General features: G+C 39.5%; 1 protein-coding gene across 1 annotated transcript in view; it reads left to right on the top strand.

Annotated features, from left to right (window-relative positions):
* The window catches only part of ARID4B (AT rich interactive domain 4B (RBP1-like)), a 180,619-nt gene that overhangs the window by 132,825 nt on the left and 28,564 nt on the right, over window positions 1-19,230 (top strand). The window contains exon 18 of the mRNA XM_006868585.1: window positions 6,671-6,863. Within this exon, the coding sequence (XP_006868647.1) occupies window positions 6,671-6,863 (193 nt within the window). The remainder of the gene's footprint in view (window positions 1-6,670; window positions 6,864-19,230) is intronic.

The following is a 19,230-nucleotide window of genomic DNA, read 5'->3' on the forward strand; positions in this document are numbered from 1 at the left end:
CCTCCAGTGTCTTTTTTATAATATAATGCAAGGAAAACCAAGATTCAAAAGACAGCCAAGCATCTTAACATTATTCCCCCCTTTTCCCCATTCCAACCATGGCTTCATGGCACTCACTTTAACACCAGTTTTGGTGCAATTAGTACTGTCATGTTGTGGTAGGTCATGTTGAAAACAGTATTAAGTACAAGGTCACTCAGTTAGACTTCATTCACCCAGTTCATCTCCTCCTCCCTAGGCTCTATAAAACAGTATGGTCAAGAGACAAGGACTACTTCCTGCCTAGGCTCTATATGTGGTCAGGAGACAAGGGCTACTAAAATGTCTCTATTCAGAGGTAGGAAAGGTCTGAAGGCAGATGAGAGTCTATTTGACAACTCTTGTTTTCCATTTTTTTTTTCTGACTGTAAGTCTTATGTTCAGATCATCTACTACCTACACTCCCTACTGGATTAATGGGTTCATGTGGAAAATTAATGTTAATTTTATATATGTTAAGAAGACTCTGTGTTCTAAGACTTCTTGTTGTGAAGTGCCGTCGAGTTGGTTCTGGTTCATGGCGACCCTATACAGGTGGATTTCAACTTCCATCTTTGTGTTTAACAGGCCAGTGCTTATCCTACAGCACTATGCCAGAATCTGTTCAAAGATGAACTCTTTTTAACTAGGTTTTTGTTGTTGTTGTTGTTGTTGTTTTTAAGGTTTTTATTGTGGCTTGAGTGAAAGCTTACAGGGCAGATCATCAGTTTTACAGTCAACAAATCATACACCTTGTTTCATTACAATGATTATAATCCCCTTCATGTACCATAAGTTAATAGTATTTCTCTCTATCCACTTTAGCTTTAAAACAAAAACACTCAGGCAAGTCTGCCTCCTGGCCACCAGTTCTTAGTCCCACTCTTCCCATGAATCTAGATTCCTCAGCAGCTCCCTCTCTCCATGTCCTCAGCAGCTCTCTGCCTCCATCTCTGGTGTTGCTGCTTGTCTGGATAAGGTCCCGCATTCTGCTTGTGCTCTTCTCCCTTGATGGTCCTAAGATCCTCTGTTTCTGGACTGTAAGATTAACCACTCATCTGTTTTTGTTAGAAAATGACTACCTTTACGATTGTGACAGTTGCAATTAGTCATGATAACAATTACTCACTATTGAATCATACGAATCTTACTCCATCTCTTTTCACCAGACCCATCTAGACAAGATGAAAACTATTCAGTGGGGACGCTTTCTTTCCCCCCATACTCTTAACATAAACTCCCTCTTGAAAACTTGTAAGCCAGTCACTTCGTGCCTTTTTCACCCCCTCATTTTAGGTAGCCAATGTCTAAATTGCCTGTCCCTATCTACCCTGCGTACAGAGGGGATAGCATTGATACTTGTTGTGAAGACTCCTTCCCTCTCTGTTAGTATTTAGAGTAACTGCCTCTCTAAGTATAGGTCAAGTTTATCAAATTGTAGCAATTTACCCTTGTTTCCTTTATCAAAAAAAAAATTTGTGTGTGTGTGTAATCTTTCTCTAGTCGAGTTCTGATTATTGAGCCATTGAGGCTAGGATAAATGGATACTGTTTGCAAGTTTGGGTGTTCTTGTACATCTCCCCTCACTTCATATCACCTGGATGCTTCACTCTCAGCTCTAGCCCTCTGATGCTATGTCCTTGTCCGTGGGCTCAAGTGTCCTCAGATCTGACCACACTTTGGACCAGCCAACCCTTCCTCTTCTCTCTCTCATCTCCAGGTCAACAACAGTCAATGGACTGTGGTTGAACTCAGCCCATTTCTTCACTGTTGCCTTTCTCCTCTTCCAATCACCAGTAGACCAATGTGGTCGCTAGCAAGCTTACATTCTTGTTTGTATGTTCCCTTTTAGTTTCAGTCTTAGAGGGGAGTTTGTCCTGAAGGAATTTGATTGCTAGCCTTGATGTCTTCGTGATGAACAACTTGCTTATTCTTGTAGTAGCCAGTCATGCTGACATTTTTGTTTTGGGTTTTTCCTCATGATGTATCTTCTGTCACTGTAGTTGTTCCAGGCTGGTCTGCTTGTCCTTTCTAGTGGGAATGTCCCACCTCATAAGGTTCTGGATGGGACTCAGGATTCCACCTAAAGTCCTATACTCTGTAAAGGTTTTACAAGAGGCCTATTTCACTGGGCAAGTTCTAGAACCCCTTTTAGGTATTCCAATCAGTTACAGGCTGAAGACGGGCTTACGAGTTTTTTCTAAACCTGTTTCCCAACATTCCTTTCTATCCCATCTGTGTCTATTTTATAATAGTAGGCAAGTAAAACCAATATTCATAAGACAGTCAAGCATTTTAGTATTAATTCCACTCTTCAAGCTATACCTAGATCCCTGTATCCCAGAGTCCTGTTGTTCCAAACTTGAGCATTCATCACTATTTACCAGTGTCCCACTAGGCCATGCAAACCTGTCTCAGTGTTCCCCTATCTATCTTGTTCTTCTGCCTCCTATCCCTTCTTGTGTTGCCCTCCCCAACACCCAAACTAAACCCCCACCTCAACCCCATTGTTGTGGTTACCTTATATTAAATTAATTCTTTCCTCCATTTAAGACAGTCTATTTTATCCTGTAATCTACCTGACCGTCTCACCACCTGGATCTCTGTTCCTCTGTGTTTACCTTCTTTCACATGTAATTGTTTTGATCATAGACTGACCTCCCAGATCCACTGTTCTTATCATTTTATTCTGTTCTTGACTCTTCCATTTTTCAGTTGAGTTCAGGATGATGCTGACACGTATGTCATTCTCTAGTTGTTGTTTGTTTTTGTTGGTTCTCAGTCCACAGAACTTTATGTTGTCCAATGTGAATCTTAGGCCTTCTTTAGGTATTATTTTTATCCTTTTTGTTCTTGCTGTTTTATCTTAGTAGTGTTGAGAGATTTATCTTCTAGCTCACTAGTTCTGGCTTCAGTCTCTTCAGTTCTACTCCTTTGCCCTTTCAGTGTATTGTTCATTTCTGATATTCTATCATTAATGGTTTGGACCTCTTTCTGTAGGGTTTGAATTGTTTCCAATGCTGTATCTAGTTTGTTTGATTGTTCCTGTAGTGCTTTCCTGACTTCTTCCTTATTTTTCTCAACTCTATTGTATAGTGTTTTGATACTTTTTATAATCATTTTTCTGAATTCCTTCTCAGGCATTTCCAAAGCCTGCCCATCTTCCAGTATGGAGTGTAGGTCTACTGCCAGCTTATTTGCCTCAGTCACTTTGTCTCGTTTCTGGACATGTGCAGATGTGGTCATCCGCTTCTGTTTTTTGGGCATCTTCATGGGTTGTCTGTGGCCTTAATACTTCAATGGGTGTGTAGTTTGGTGTTTTTTATGTTTTCTAATTGCCTCCAGGTAGATGTGATCAAGAGATGGCCTTCCCTCTTCGCTCTTTTTCCTGAGAAATTTCTAGATGCCACTGTTGGTCGTTGTGACGTAACTGAGAATTTAATTTTTTGCCTATTTCCTTTTTAGTCTGTCTGTCCCGCTGCACAATCCCCATCCAGGCCTTTTTCCTAGTGATAAACAGTTTAGGGACGGATGTGGCCATTTGGTTTTAAGTGGAAACTGTCACTTTAAATTTTGAGGCGAGCTGTGTGCATGCGTAGTAGAACCTTCTGGGGTTGGGGGTGGAGTTTCCACTTGCTCAGGCACCCCCTCTAGTCACCAGAATGAGGTGCGCAGACAATGAGAGACCAATGAACAGTTACCAAAAAAACAGAATGTCCACACCTTTATCTCCGCTGTTCTCTCAGGCGTCCGTGGCTGCTCTGTTCCTTCCCCCGTTTGGTCTCGCCCAAGATGGCGGCTCCGGGAACAGCTGAGCGTCTTGAATTAGAAAGCAATGGATTTCTTGCTTCTACTACAAATTCTCCTAGCTGTAAGCTTTCCAACCTTCTAAATATTCCTTTATATTGGTTCAGAGTTCTGGTACCATCTCCTGAGCCTTCTTGGTCCAGTATTCTGTGTTGTTACTTACGGAACTCTTCACTGCATTTCTACCCGCTCCGCCATCTTGTTTTTCTCCATGTTGTTGTTGTTGTTGTTAGGTGCCATCGAGTCAGTACCAACCCATAGCGACCTTATACACAGCAGAATGCAACACTACCCAATCCTGGTCCAACCTCACTACTGTTGCCACACTTGAGTCCATCGATGCTGCCATGTGGCCAATCCATCTCGCTCGGGGTCTTCCTCTTTTCTCTGTTCTTCTTAACTAGGTTTTAAAATACATTTTATCTTCTCTGGTTTTTAATAGTTTGAAGAGTATATATAGTTGAGGTACTTAATAGTTCTTCTGAGATTCAAAGTAAAGAGCTATTTACTTTACTGTTAGTAATGCAACTCTGTTGTTTTGTTGTTAAATGTTGTCCAGTCAATCCCAACTCATTGCGACCCTGTATTGGTTTTTCAAAGAGCTGCTGGTGGGTTTGAACCGCTAACCTTGTGGTTTGCAATCTAGTGCTTATCCTACAGCACCACACCCTAGTGACCCAAAGTAGTAGGAACTTTTTCTCAGTATCGATTTTCTTATCTCACTGTAAAACTGGATCCATATATTTTTTTTTAGTTCTTGAAAGAGCATTTTTGTAGAACTAAAATAGCCTATTTTTATCGAAAGCCAGTTTTAGAGCAGTACTTCTGAGCTACAGGATGAAAACAGGGTTGGGGGATAGAATTTAAGGTAACATTTAAGGAGTTTGTGTCATTACTTATTCTCTATTTAGTTCCTGGCCTTCCCCCAGGCATATTAAAGTGCTTTGTCATCAGGGAAGACACATAAACATTTTGAAAAAGCTTTCTAGGTAATTTTCTGATAATTGTACATCCTTCCCTCAAACTCAATTTACCTGAGAACCACTGTTTTAGAGGTTTTCCTGTAACATGCATTGGAGCCGTATTTGGACTGGGATTGACTGTCTCTGCCTTCAGTATGCATGGTAGATTATATAAGTCATGACGTGGTGAAAGGATATAACAAAAATTGTACAGTACAAAGAATTGGTAGGCAGTACACTATATAGAAGGAGTCCTGGTGTGGCATTGTAGAATAAGCACTGTATGGTTAGCTGCAAAGTCAGTGGTTCAAAGCCACCAGCTGCTCCTCAGAAATTCTATATAGGATCAGTGTAAGTCGGAACCAACTTGACAGCACCTAATCACAACAGTGCTGTATAGAAAGGAGCCCTGGTGGTGAAGTAGATTATGAGCTGGGCTGCTTACAGCAGTTTGAATCTACCAGTCACTCCACAGGAGAAAGATGAGGCTTTCTGTACCCCTTAAGAATTACAGCCTCAAACCCCCTAACAGGGTCACTATGAATCAGAACTGACTGGGTACTACACAACCACCACCACTCCATATAGAAGCGAGAATGGTGAGACTTAGTCTCTTGTACTTTGGATATGTTGTTAGGAAGGCCCAGTGCCTGGACAGGACATCATGCTTGGTAGTGAGAATAAGCAGTACCCCCAACAAGATGGGTTGACACCGTGGCAGCAACAATGGGCTCAAACTGAACAATTGTGAGGGTGGTGCAGAATCAGGCAGTGTTTTGTGCTGTTGTGCAGAGGGTCGAAAGGAGTTGGAACCAACTTGTAGGCACCCAACAACAACAGCAACATTGTTGGTGAAACAATTAAGCCTATGTGCCTTAAGGCGGTGCGTGTCAATTTCAACATGTGTCAGCATTAACTGCAGGCCTTGTTGTAACTCAGATTGCTGTACCCCATCTCCAGAGTTTGTGATTCAGTGGTTTGAGGCTGGCTCCAGGAATTTTCATATCTAACAAGTTACTAGAAGAAGTTGATGTTGCTAGACTCTGGGGGCCACACTTTGTGAACTAGAACTCTACGAAGTCCATGTCTATTGAAGTTGTGTCCTGTGCCTCAGAACCGTGCTGATTATGCATCATCCTGAGGAGAAGTGTTGCTCACATTCTCTTGCCTGACTGTGTAACAGAATTTTAGGGTTCTTTCTTATTACATATGCATCTGAGAGCCTTCTGAGATATTTTTCTTTAAATGATTTTAAAGTAAAATCTATAAATAGTTTCCAAGAAATATTAGCTAGCCTCTGGTCATCCACTAATAAGCAGAGAATTTGAAATTTCCCTTCTTCTCCCCCCCCACCGAGACATTTATCTGTGATGGTTGCCCCTAACTTGACTTTACAACATGTAATTTATTAAGAACTTCTCTCAGCTGCCAGCTGAGTGAACATACTTAGAATTTTGTTTTTCCCAACCCACACTTATGATAAAATAAGAGTATTACAAATTTTAGAACTTTCTCTTTTTAAAAAATACTTAATTTAACCATATAATTTAATTTTGAAGACTTTGTAAACCCAATTATTAGCAGTTTGTAGGACTGCTAATCTTAATATAAGCCTGTCTTGATTGATAATTTAATGCTTAATATTAAATATGCTATTATATACAGAAACTTTTTTTCATCATGTGATATTTTGCAAAATAACTTTTTTAAAAAGAAAAAATTCTTTCACTGTTTTGGTGGAGGCTTTCATTTTTCCCTTTTTATGTTAAATATTTAATCATACATTTTATAACTTAGGGTTAAAAATGCTTATTGACATTGTTACTAATAAATGCCTGTTGATACGCTATGACTAATGTGACACTCTTTTTTTCTTAACCTAGAATAAATTAGAAAAAGACAAAGATGAAAAATATTCTCCCAAAAACTGTAAACTTCGCCGCTTGACAAAACCACCATTTCAGACAAATTCATCTCCTGAAATGGTATCCAAATTGGATCTTACTGATGCCAAAAACTCTGATACAGCTCATATTAAATCCATAGAAATTACCTCTATCCTTAACGGACTTCAAGGTAACTATAATAAGCATCCTGCTGCATGCAATTATTTGATTTTAGACTTTATAAGTGAAATTCTATAATGGTAATTCAGTTAGATTATAAAAGTTCTTTTTTTTTTTTCTTCAATTGAACAAGCATTTTGTTGCTTTACTATTAATTGAAATATTATGGACCATTGATTGAGGCGTAGAAATCTCATTGTTTTTTATAGATACAAGGGCAACATTCATTATTAGCTAACATTTAATATTTACTGTGCAACACTGGTACCATATATTTTTCTGAACAGAATCCTTTCTATTGTAATGTAAAACCATAATATCTGTATTACACAGATGGGCTTCAAAAAGTTCATTGAAAAATGAACTAAACGTTAACAGAATTTTTTCATACACTTTTTGAAATCTCAACAGTATCAAGTATTATAGTGTTTAGTTATTTTTTAAAAACTGTGTTGCAAGCGTTAACTTAGTATGTAAGAAAAGGTACTATTTGACTTACGTGAAGGATCCCTAAGAATGTTACCTAAATAGAGTGTGATGGTCATATTCAGGTTTCAGCTTCATCTTTCTTCTCTGAGTGTTTATTAAAGCCCCTCTAGGGAATTTGCTATTATAATGAAGTATGCAAAGATTTGGAGTTAGAAAACCAAGAGGGAAGAACACACTCAGCATTTCTCAAGTGGAGGAATCTGAAGCAAAAATTCAAGCCTCAACTTGTAATTTTGAAAGATTCTATGGACAAAATATTAAATACTGCAAAAGGCATCAGAAGTACCAAAAATAAATGGTCGCTGTTGAACCATTTCAAGAGGTAGCATATGATCAAGAGCCAATGATACTGAAATAAGAAGTCCAAGGTGTACTGACACATTGGCAAAGAACAAAGCGCTGGGAATTGATAGAATACAAATTGAAATCTTCCAACAAACAAGTGATGCGACACTGAAGGTATTCACTCATCTATGCCAAGAAATTTGGAAGACTGGTACTTGGTCATCTGATTGGAAGAGATCCATATTTGTGCCCATTCCAAAGAGAGGTGACCCAATGGAATGTAGAAATCATCGGACAATATCATTAATATTGCATGCAAGTAAAATTTTGCTGAAAATAATTTAAAAACTGGCTACAGCAGTACATTGACAGGGAGCTGCCAGAGCTTCATGCCAGATTCAGAAGAGGATGTGGAATGAGGTTTATCATTGCTGATGTCAGATGGGTTTTGGTTAAAAGTGAATACCAGAAAGATGTTTACCTGTACTTTATTGACAAAGAAAAGGCATGTGATAGTGTGGATTATGACAAGCTGTCCTCATGAGGAACCTGTCCATAGAACAATGGAACACTGACTGGTTCAAAATGAGGAAAGGTGTGTACTAGTGTTATATTATTTCACCATACTTGTTCAGTCTATATGCTAAGCCAGTAATTCAAGAAGCTATATTATATGAAGATGAACGTGGCATCAGGATTGTAGGAAGATTCATTAACAATGTGCTTAGATTAACAGATGACACATCCTTGCTTGCTGAAAGTGAAGACTTTAAGTACTGATGAAGATCATAAAGCACAGCCTTCAGTATGTGTTACACCTCAATGTAAAGAAAACAAAAGTCTTGACCACTGGACCTATAAACTGGACATACAAATGGAGAAAAGATTGAAGTTGTCAAAAACTTAATTTTGCCTCAGATTGACCATCAGTGATCATGGAAGCAAAAGTCAAGAAATCAAACGACAAGGGAATAAACAAGATGGCAAATCTGGTGGAAGTGCAGTAAGGAGCTCCGTCAGCAACAACACAGAATACCGGACCAAGCAGGCTCAGGGGATGGTGCCAGAACTCTAACCCACATATAAAGGTATATTTAGAAGGTTGGAAGGCTGACAGCTAGGGAAATTTGTAGCAGAAGCAAGAACTCCATTGCTTTCTAATTCAAGACACTTGGCTGCTCCCAGAGCCGCCATATTGGGTGAGACCAAACGGGGGAAGGATCAGAGCAGCCACGGTCGCTTGGCAGAACCACGAGATAAAGGTGTGGACATTCTTTTTTTTTTTTTTTTGGTATCTGTACATTGGTCTCTCACTGTCTGCGTACCTCCATTTTGGTGTCTGAGCCAGTGGACACCACATCCCCACCCCAGGAGGGTTCTACTACACATCCGCACAGATCTCCTTGAAATTTAAAGTGACAGTTTCCACTTAAAACCAAACAGCCACAGCTAACTCTGAACTGTTTATCATTAGGAAAAAGACCTGAACAGGAATTGTGGAGCGGGACAGGCAGACTAAAAAGGAAAAAGGCTGAAAATTAAACACTGAGTTATGTTACAAGGACCAACAGTGACATCTTGAAATTTCTCAGGGATAAAAGTGAAAAGGGAAGCGTATCTCCTGATCTCATCTACCTGGAGGCAATCAGGAAGCATAAAAAAATACCAAAATACACACCCACCTAAGTATTAAGGCCACAGATAACTCCTGAATATGCCCAAAAAACAGAAGCAGATGACCAGAAACGAGATAAAGTGACTGAGGCCAGTGAGCTGGAAGTAGACCTTCACTCCATACTGGAATATAGGCAGGCTTTGGAAATGCCTGAGAAGGAATTCAGAAAAATGATTATAAAATGTATCAAAACACTATACAGTGGAGTTGAGAAAAATAAGGATGAAATCAGGAAAGTGTTACAGGAACAATCAAATAAGATAGATTGGAATTGGAAACAATTCAAACCCTACAGAAAGAGGTCCAAACCATTAGTGATAAGACTATCAGAAATGGACAATACACTGAAAGGGCAAAGGAGTAGAATTGAAGAGATAGAAGCCAGAACTACTGAGCTAGAAGATAAATCTCTCAACACTACTAAGTTAAAAGAGCAAACACCAAAAAGGGTAAAAAAATCTGAAGAAGGCCCAGTATTCACGTTGGACAACATGAAGAGTAATAACTTAAGAATTATTGGCATTCCAGAACAGGAAGAAACACACAAGTCCACAGAGGAGATAGTTGAAGAGCTTCTGGAAGATAATTTTCCTAACATCCTACAAAGTGAAAAGATAAGCATTCAAGAAGCTCAACAAACTCCAGGAAGGATAGACCCTAAAAGATAATCACCAAGACATAATCAAGCTCTCCAAAATCAAAGATAAGGACAGAATCCTCAAAGTAGCGAGGGAAGAGAGAAGTGTAACATACAAAGGCAAGCGAATCAGATTAAGCTCAGATCTCTCAACAAAAACCATGCAGCCAAGAAGGCAATGGGGAGACATATATAATACCCTGAAAGGAAAAAAAAATCTGCCTCCCCAGCAAAGTTGTCAATTAAATACGATGGTGTAATCAAAAACATCCCAGGATAAAAGAAGCTAATGGATTTTTCCATAGCCAACCCTGCAGTGAAAAAGGAAGTTCTGTGGACTGAGAATAAGCAAGAACAGACAACAATCATAGAATGACGTACGTGGTCACATCACCCTGAACTCAATCAACAAATGGAAGAGTCAAGAACAGAATAAAATTATAAGAACAGAGGATCTGGGAGGTCAGTCTATGATCAAAACAATTACAATGTGAAAGAAGGTAAACACAGAGGAACAGAGATCCAGGTGGTGAGAAGGTCAGATAGATTACAGGATAAAATAGACTGTCTTAAATGGAGGAAAGAATGAATGGAATATAAGGTGACCACAAGAATGGGATTGTGGTGGGGGTTTAGTTTCGGTTTTGGTGAGGGCAATACAAGAAAGGGGAGGAGGCAAGAGAACAAGATAGATAGGGGAACATTGAGACAGGTTTGCAAGACCTAAGTGGGACAGCGGTAAATAGTGATGCATGCTCAACCTTGGAACAACAGGGCTCTGGGATACAGGGATCTAGGTATAGCTTGAAGATGGGAAATAATACGAAAATGCTTGACTGTCTTATGAATATTATTTCTCCTTGCCTACTATTGTAAAGTAGACACTTGAGTGGGATAGACAGAAATGTTGGAAAACATGATTACAGAGAACTTGTAAGCCCGTCTTCAGCTTATAACTGATTGGAATACTTAAAAGGGGTTCTAGAACTTGCCCAGTGACCTAGACCTCTTGCAAAGCCTTTGCAGAGTATAGGACCTTGGGTGGAATTCTGAGTCCCACGCAGAACCTCATGAGGTGGGACATTCCCACTAGAAAGGACAAGCAGACCAGCCTGGAACAGCTAGAGCAACAGAAGATACATCTTCAAAGAAAGATCATGAGGAAAAACCCAAAACAAAAATGTCAGCATGACTGGCTACTACAAGAATAAGCAAGCTGTTCGCCAGGAAGCCTTCCAGGCAACCAACCAAATTCCTTTAGGACAAACTCCCCTCTAAGACTGAAACTCAAAGGGAACACAGAAACAAGCATGTAAACTTGCTGGCGACCACGTTGGTCGCTGGTGATTGTAAGTGGAAGCGGGGGAAAGGCAGCAATGAAGAAATGGGCTGAGTTCAACCCCAGTCCATTGAATCCCGTTGATCTGGAGATGAGAGAGAGAAGAGGAAGGGCTGGTTGGTCTAAAGTGTGGTGAGACCTGAGGACACTTGAACCAACGGACAGGGACATAGCCACAGAGGGCCAGAGCTGAGAGTGAAGCATCCAGCTGATATGAAGTGAGGGGAGATGCACAAGAACACCCAAACTTGCAGACAGTACCCATTTGACCTAGCTTCGATGATGGCTCGATAATCAGAACTCGACTAGAGGAATATTACACACAAAATTTTTTTTTTTTTTTTAATAAAGGAAACAAGGGTAAATTGCTACTATTTGATGAACCTGACCTATACTCAGAGAGGTAGTTACTCTAAATATCAACAGAGAGAGAAAGAGTCTTCACATCAAGTATCAATGCTATCCCCTCTGTACACAGTGTAAATAGAGACGGGTAACTTAGACATTGGCTACCTAAAATGAGGGGGCGATAAAGGCATGAAGTGTCTGGCTTACAAGGTTTCAAGAGGGAGTTTAGTTGAAGCGTATGGGGGGAAATAAAGAGTCCCCTCTGAATAGATTTCATCTTGTCTAGATGGTTCTGGTGAAAAGAGATGGGGATAAGATTTGTATGATTCAATAGTGAATAATTGTTATCATGACTAATTGTAACAGTCACAAGTGTAAAGGTAGAAGTTCTGTAACAAAAACAAGGGAGTGGTTGATCTTACAGTCCAGAAACAGAGGACCCTAGGACCATCAAGGGATAAGCGCACAAGCAGAATGTGGGACCTTATCCAGAGAAGCAGAGATATCAGAGATAGAGGCAGAGATGGGGACATGGAGAGAGGGAGCAGCTAAGGACTCTAGATTTGTGGGAAGAGAGGGACTGAGAGCTAGTGGCCAGGAGCAGACTTGCAGAATGTGCTCTTTGGAGATGTAAATTATTATATATGCCTGCGTGCTCTTTTGTTTGTTTTTTTAAAAGCTAAACTTGATAGAAATACTGTTACTGATGGTACTTGAAGGGGTGTAATCTTTCATTCAATCCACAATACACATCTTAAAAAAAAAAAAGAAAGAAAATTAATCAAACGACATACTGCATTAAGCAAATCTGCTACACAAGACCTCTGTGAAGTGTTCTTGGCAAATATGTCAGTTTGAGGACTAAGATTCCTCTGACCCAATTCATGGTATTTTCTATAATCTCATATATATGTGAAAGCTGGACAATGAATAAAGAAAACCACAGAAGAATCTGTGAATTATGGTGTTGGGGGGATAATATTAAAAGTATCATGGACTACCAAAAGAAGAAACAGCCAGAATGCACCTTAGAAACCAGGATGGCTAAACTCTCATATTTCAGACATATTATCAGGAGGAACTAGATCCAGGAGAAAAGGACACCATGCTTGGTAAAGGCCAGTGAAAAAGAGGACTCCCAAGGAAAGGGATTTATTTGCTCAGCATACAGGTTGAATAAGTATGGCAAAAGATTATAACCCTGTCTCACACCTTTCCCAATTTTAAAACATTCAGTGTTCCTATCTATGTTCTGTTCGAACAACTGCTTCTTGGTCTAGGTACAGATTTCTCAGAAGTACAATTAAGTGTTTTGGAATACTCATACTTCTCAATGTTGTCCATAGCTTGTCATGATCCACACAATCGAAAGCCTTTGTGTAGTCAATAAAGAACAGGTAAACATCCTTCTGATATTCTCTGCTTTCAGCCAAGATCCATCAGACATCAGCAATGATATCTCTCATTCCACGGCCTCTTCTGAATCCAGCTTGAACCTCTGTGGAAGTTCTCTGTCAATGTATGATTGTAGCCGTTTCTGTAATACCTTGAGCAAAACTTTACTTGCTTGAGATATCAAAGAGATTGTCCAATGATTTCCGCATTCTGTTTGGTCACCTCTCTTTGGAATGGGCATAAATATTGATCTCTTCCATTCAGTCAGCCAGATAGTTGTCTTCCAAATTTCTTGGCAGAGTTGAGTGAGTTGTATTCTTTCGCCATACTTATTCAACCTGTATGCTGAGCAAATAATACGAGAAGCTGGGTTCTATGAAGAAAAACGTGGCGTCAGGATTGGCGGAAGACTCATTAACAACCTGTGATATGCAGATGATACCAGCCTTGCTTGCTGAAAGTGAAGAGGACTTGAAACATTTACTTATGAAGATCAAAGAGCGCAGCCTTCAATATGGATTACATCTCAATGTCAAGAAAACAAAAATCCTCACCACTGGACCAATAAATAACATTCTTATCAATGGAGAAAAGATTGAAGTTGTCAAGGACTTCATTCTTCTTGGATCAACTATCAACACTCGCGAAAGCAGTAGTCAAGAGATCAGACGACGCATTGCATTGGGCAAATCTGCTGCACAGGAACTTTTTAAAGTATTGAGCAGAGATGTCAGCTTGAGGACTAAGGTGCGCCTGACCCAGGCCATGGTATTTTTAATAGCCTCATATGGATGCAATAGCTGGACAGTGAATAAGGAAGAACGTAGAAGAATTGATGATGCCTTTGAGTTGTGGTGTTGGAGGAGAATACTGAAAGTGCCATGGACTGCCAAAAGAACCAATAGATCTGTTTTGGAAGAAGTGCAGCCAGAGTGTTCCTTGAAGGCCAGGATGGCTAAGCTTCATCTCTCCTACTTTGGACATATTGTCCGGAGGAAAAAGTCGCTGGAGAAGGATGTCATGCCAGGTAAGGTGGAGGGTCAGAGAAAAAGAGGAAGACCCCTAAGGAGATGGATTGACCAGGTGGCATCATTGATGGCGTCAAGTGTGGCTGCGGTAGTGAGTTTGGCCCAGGATCAGACATTGTTTCGTTCTGCTGTGCATTGGGTCACTATGAGTCGGTTCCGACTTGATGGCACCTGACAACAACAACAACAAGGAAAGGGATTGGCACAGTGGCAATAAAAATGAGCTGAAGTATAGCAAAGATTGTAAGATTGGCACAGGAATGGCAAGTGTTTCCTTCTGTTGTACATAGGGTCACTATGAATCTATATGGACTGGATGGCACCTAACAACAAAAGGACTTCAGTGTAGCAAGGCCATAAATGAGTTCCGAAATACAACAAGAACTGACCTCAGTTATAATATCTGACGTAGTTATTTATGGTGGATGACCTTGGCAGAAGGCTGATCTGTGTATTTGGTATTCTCAGCTGGTCCAGGTAAAGAGTTTGAGGGAGACAGAACATGAGACATTGAAGGGATAGTTAGAATTTCATCTGCACATTGTCAAAGCAAGGGATACAGAAAAATTCAAAGACTTAAGAGTGTCAGCAGGCATCTTTGTGATGATAAAACCTTCATGTTGTTAGGTGCCTCTGGTTGGTTCTGACTCATTAGGACTTGCTTTCAAATAGCACTGCACTAGTGTAAACTAGAGTCCTGGTGTGGCACCATAGTATTAGCACTGGACTGGGAACCACAATGTTGGCAGTTGAAACCCTCTTGCCACTCCTTAGAAACCCTGTACAGGGTCGCTATGAGTCAGAATAGATTTGATGGCACACAGCAGCAACAAGTGTTAAACTGATTTCCTTCTACATCTGGTGCACAGCTGTCTTCATAGACAGAGCCCATTTCTAGAGGTCTTTTTCCAGTAATGTATGTAATTCTGTATCCCGTGTATCACCGCCTCCTTGTTTCATTCTCTTTTTAATGAAGCATATTCACTGCTGGCTTGTTAGGATCATGTGTATGAGAGGAAAGTAAAAGTTTAGCGACTATGCAGGGAACTCCTAGTGTGGTACTGTATGATCAGCACTGGTGCGGTCCAAAGCCAGTGGAGTTCATGATCTGGTTCTTGTCCTAACTGGAATGATGTTTGCAATAATTCAGCAGGGCCGAGCTGTGCCAGGTCCCGTTAACAGTTTGACAGTTCACTGCTCTGTGTGTATCTTGTTCACTGTATTAGTTCAGTAGTGTCTTCAGTATTTGGTCTACTTTTTCATCCTTTTCCTTTAAAGCTTGGGTTCCAGGAACATCACTCATGTCCATTTCATTTGGTTTCTCCGGTTTTTGTAGTAGACTGTCTAGACAGCAGGTACTTCTAGTCTGTCATCTTGCTAAAAGGTCCCCTTCTTGAATTTTTTTTTTTTTTTTTAATTTCCTCCCCTTTATTTTTATTGCTCTCTTACATTTAGATGTGCCTTCATTTAGATATTTTATATTATCAAATATATTGTAATAAGTTTATCTCTTTCTTGGTATTTTCCATTCATCTTTCTAATGTTTTTATATATTTTCTTAATATCTTATAATCCTTTTGTTGAATGCACTCATGCTTGTTGACTGGTTTAATTTGAAAGCTTTCAAAAGTTCTTTTCTGCATGTTTTTAATATGGGTGAAATATTTTTCCTGGGTTACACTGATTATATCTTTCAAAGAATATTGTCATTCTAAAAAGCTTTTGGGGGGCGCGGCGTGGGGAGTCATGGTCTGTTAACTCTAATTTGTTGTTTTTCTATTTTATTGTTTTGATCTCTCCTTTTTTTCTTGGTGGGAGAGCAGGGGGTTCTTCCTTATCTTATGATTCTGAGCAAGAGACAGCAAACTGCTGATACGTAACCTTGAGCATGTGGTTGGAACTAGTCACTCTGAGTCGTACTGCAGGTTCACAGGGTCAGATCTTTTTGTCTCGTTGGCTTCCAGAGAGATAAGTTTTTCAGTCTCCTGACTGGAGGAGGGTGGGTAAGGAATGGTTTCCATGATTCTAGGACCCTTTTGAGGGAAAGGGTGGAAAAACGGAAGTCTTGGTAGTTGAAGAAGGACCCCTGGTTGCTTATTGGTTAATTGCTGTGTTCAAACCCACTCCACAGGAGAAACCTGCTTCCCTACAGATGTAAGCCTTGGAACCGTACGAGGTAGTTCTCCTACTCTGTCTCACCAGGTTTGCTGTGAGTGGGGAATCAACTTCAACAGTAACACATTGGAACAGTTCAGGAACAATGTAGGAAAAAGGAGTCTTAGCATTGGTCCCCTGTTTTCAGCATCACACTTTTACAAACACCTTTAATAGTTCTGACCATTTCTCAGCTAGAAACTCTCTGTTGTACCTTCTTCGGAGAGTAAACTTCTAGAAGGATAGTAGTCATCAAGCAACCTAGAGTGGGAGTCAGGATCTAGAAATCTCACTGCTTTTCTAAAGGAATTCATTCACCAAATCCCCTCCCATTTTAAAACCTTTACAGGTACTTGGTGTAGACAGTGATTATTTTCAGGTATCTGTGGTAAACTGGGTTAGTTCTCAGTTTCCCTTACTTCTGGCTTCAGCTTTGGTTTTCCCGGAATATGTTCCACTCATCCATTTGCTTTCTGACTTATAAATACTGTTGCTCTTCTTTCCTTTCTTCTCATTCTTGTAGGGTTATTTCAGAAATTGTGTTTATGTACTATGCTATATACCATCGATATAATGTGTATTGTATGTATTAGTGTTGTTGTTAAGGGTCATTGAGTTGGTTCCAATTCATAGCAACCTGTATAGGGTTCCCAAGGAGGGCCATGTGTATGTATACATACATACATACATACATACAGAGTCCTGGTATGGTGCTGCAGGATACTGCACTGGACTGCAAGGTCATTTTGAGCTTCAAGTTCGGCAGTTCAACCCTACCAGTTGTTCCTCGGAAACCCTATACATGATCACTATGAGTTGGAACCTACTCAACGGCACTTAACAACAACAGTGTGTGTGTGTGTGTGTATAATGCACTGGACTGCAAGGTCATTTTCAGCCTCCAGGTTGACAAATCAAACATACCACTCGCTCCTTGGAAGCCCTCTACGGGGTTACTGTGAGTCAGAACTGACTTGACAGTATGTAACAACATATATATAATAAAGTCATATGGAGTCCTGGTGTGGCACTATAGGATAAGCACTGGACCACAAGATGAGAGATTCAGACTCACCAGCCACTCCTTGGAAACTCTGTGCACGGTGACTGTGAGTCGGAACCGACTCAGTGGCACTTAACAACAACAGCAAAGTGTGATGATTGACATATATGAGCCTGGTTGTTGTGGTAATAAATGTTAAAACTCTTTACATATAAGTATATCCATGTCTATTTATTTGATTAGGTTGTTATAATTTTTTCATAACTATAAAAATTGTGATCGTAAACATCCATATTGTTATAGTTATAACATTACAAAGATTCTTCCCTTTATATTTTCTCTTTTTGCTGAGTTTTATTTTGTTTTTGATCATCAGTTGAAACTCAAGACATTTGAAATATTTACCATTAAAAATCCGTGTTCACATGTATACATATATATCTATAAAAATGAATCCTATGTGTGTCTAGAATACAGACAACTATGAGCTTATTCCATTTGTAGGAAATAGACTGGGAGCAGGATGAGAGAGTGAGTTGTGGGTTTGAATTCTGGGGAGAAATTGAATACCCTAAAGAAAAATTTCCTGATTGCTAGCGTGAGCAATCTCTTATAGTAAACTAGATCAGTTAACTATTAATAATCTGACTGGTTATTAGTAACCTCAGAGAATCTATTGTTTCTTTAAAACAAGAACATGATGCACTGAAAATGTAAAACTCAAACAAGGTAAAAAAAAAGTGGAATTAAAATTTGTTAGAGGGCTTAACGTTTACAGTTGATGAAATCTTCTCAGAAAGTATAAAAAGAGCTGTAGTAAAAATTTTGAGAAAAGCTAAGTGACATAGAGTATCAACCTAAGAACAGTGAAAGAGAAAGAGGGTACAGTGAAAACAAAGGGAAGGAAATTAGCAAATATGTAAAAGAAGACATGTTTTCAGAACTGACAGAAGGAATCTTGGTTTGGCCTAGCGTAAGCATTGGACTGCTAACTGCAAGGTCAGTGGTTCAAACCCACTCAATGCAGAGTTGCTATGAGTCAGAACCAACTCAGTAGCAGTTAACAACAACAAAAGACATATTTAAGTCAAAAGAGCCCAACCAGCTTCCTGCCAGTGTAATGAAGAAAGAGCCATGTTAAAGTACAGTATTATGAAATTATAAAACGCCAGCTATAAAAAAAAAAAAAACAATAAGGGACCTAGAACAGTTTTTTTGTTTTGTTTTGTTTTTTTTCCCTAAGATTACAAAGGAGTAATACCTTCCAATTCTGAAGGAAAATAATTTCTGTCTAAAAATTTGTCACCAGTTATCATTCAAACAAAAAGATCTGAGAATAGGGATATATTCAAATATTCAAGAACAAAATAAATATTTTAGGAAACTACTAGATAATACAAGGAGTCCTGGTAGTGTCGTGGGTCATAAGGTCAGCAGTAACCCAAAGGGTCAGCAGTTCAAATCTACCAGTCACTTTGTGGGAGAAAGATGAGGCTTTCTGCTCCCACAAAGATTAACAGCCTCAGAAACCCTACACAGGGTCAGCATGAGTTGGGATTGACTCAACGGCACACCACCACCACCACTACTAGATAGGACAGGTCCTGGTGTAGCGCTTTAGATTAAGCACAGAACTGCAGATTGCACAGTTGGCAGTTCAAACCCATCAGTCATTCTCGAAAACTCCATACTGGGTTATTATGAATTGGAACTGTCGTGGGTACAAACAACAACAACTAGATAATATACTTCAATACAGCATCAGAATAAACCTAGAATGAAGATCAGGCAGATGGAACAGAAAATAGGTTTGCAAGATAGAATTGGTGGAAAAGGGGAAACTAGATCGAATGCTTAATGACCAATTGAAATGTGAAACATACTGTATACAGAAAAGAAAAACAATGGGAAACTCTCAGAAAAATTAAATGATGTACAAGAAAGGAAACATTTCTCAAGTCCTGTACTTACTTTTTTTTTTTTTTTTTAATTAAATGTTTTTATTTTGCATTGAGTGAAAGTTT

Source organism: Chrysochloris asiatica, unplaced genomic scaffold (assembly GCF_000296735.1).
Source record: "Chrysochloris asiatica unplaced genomic scaffold, ChrAsi1.0 scaffold00119, whole genome shotgun sequence".
NCBI lineage: Eukaryota > Metazoa > Chordata > Mammalia > Afrosoricida > Chrysochloridae > Chrysochloris > Chrysochloris asiatica.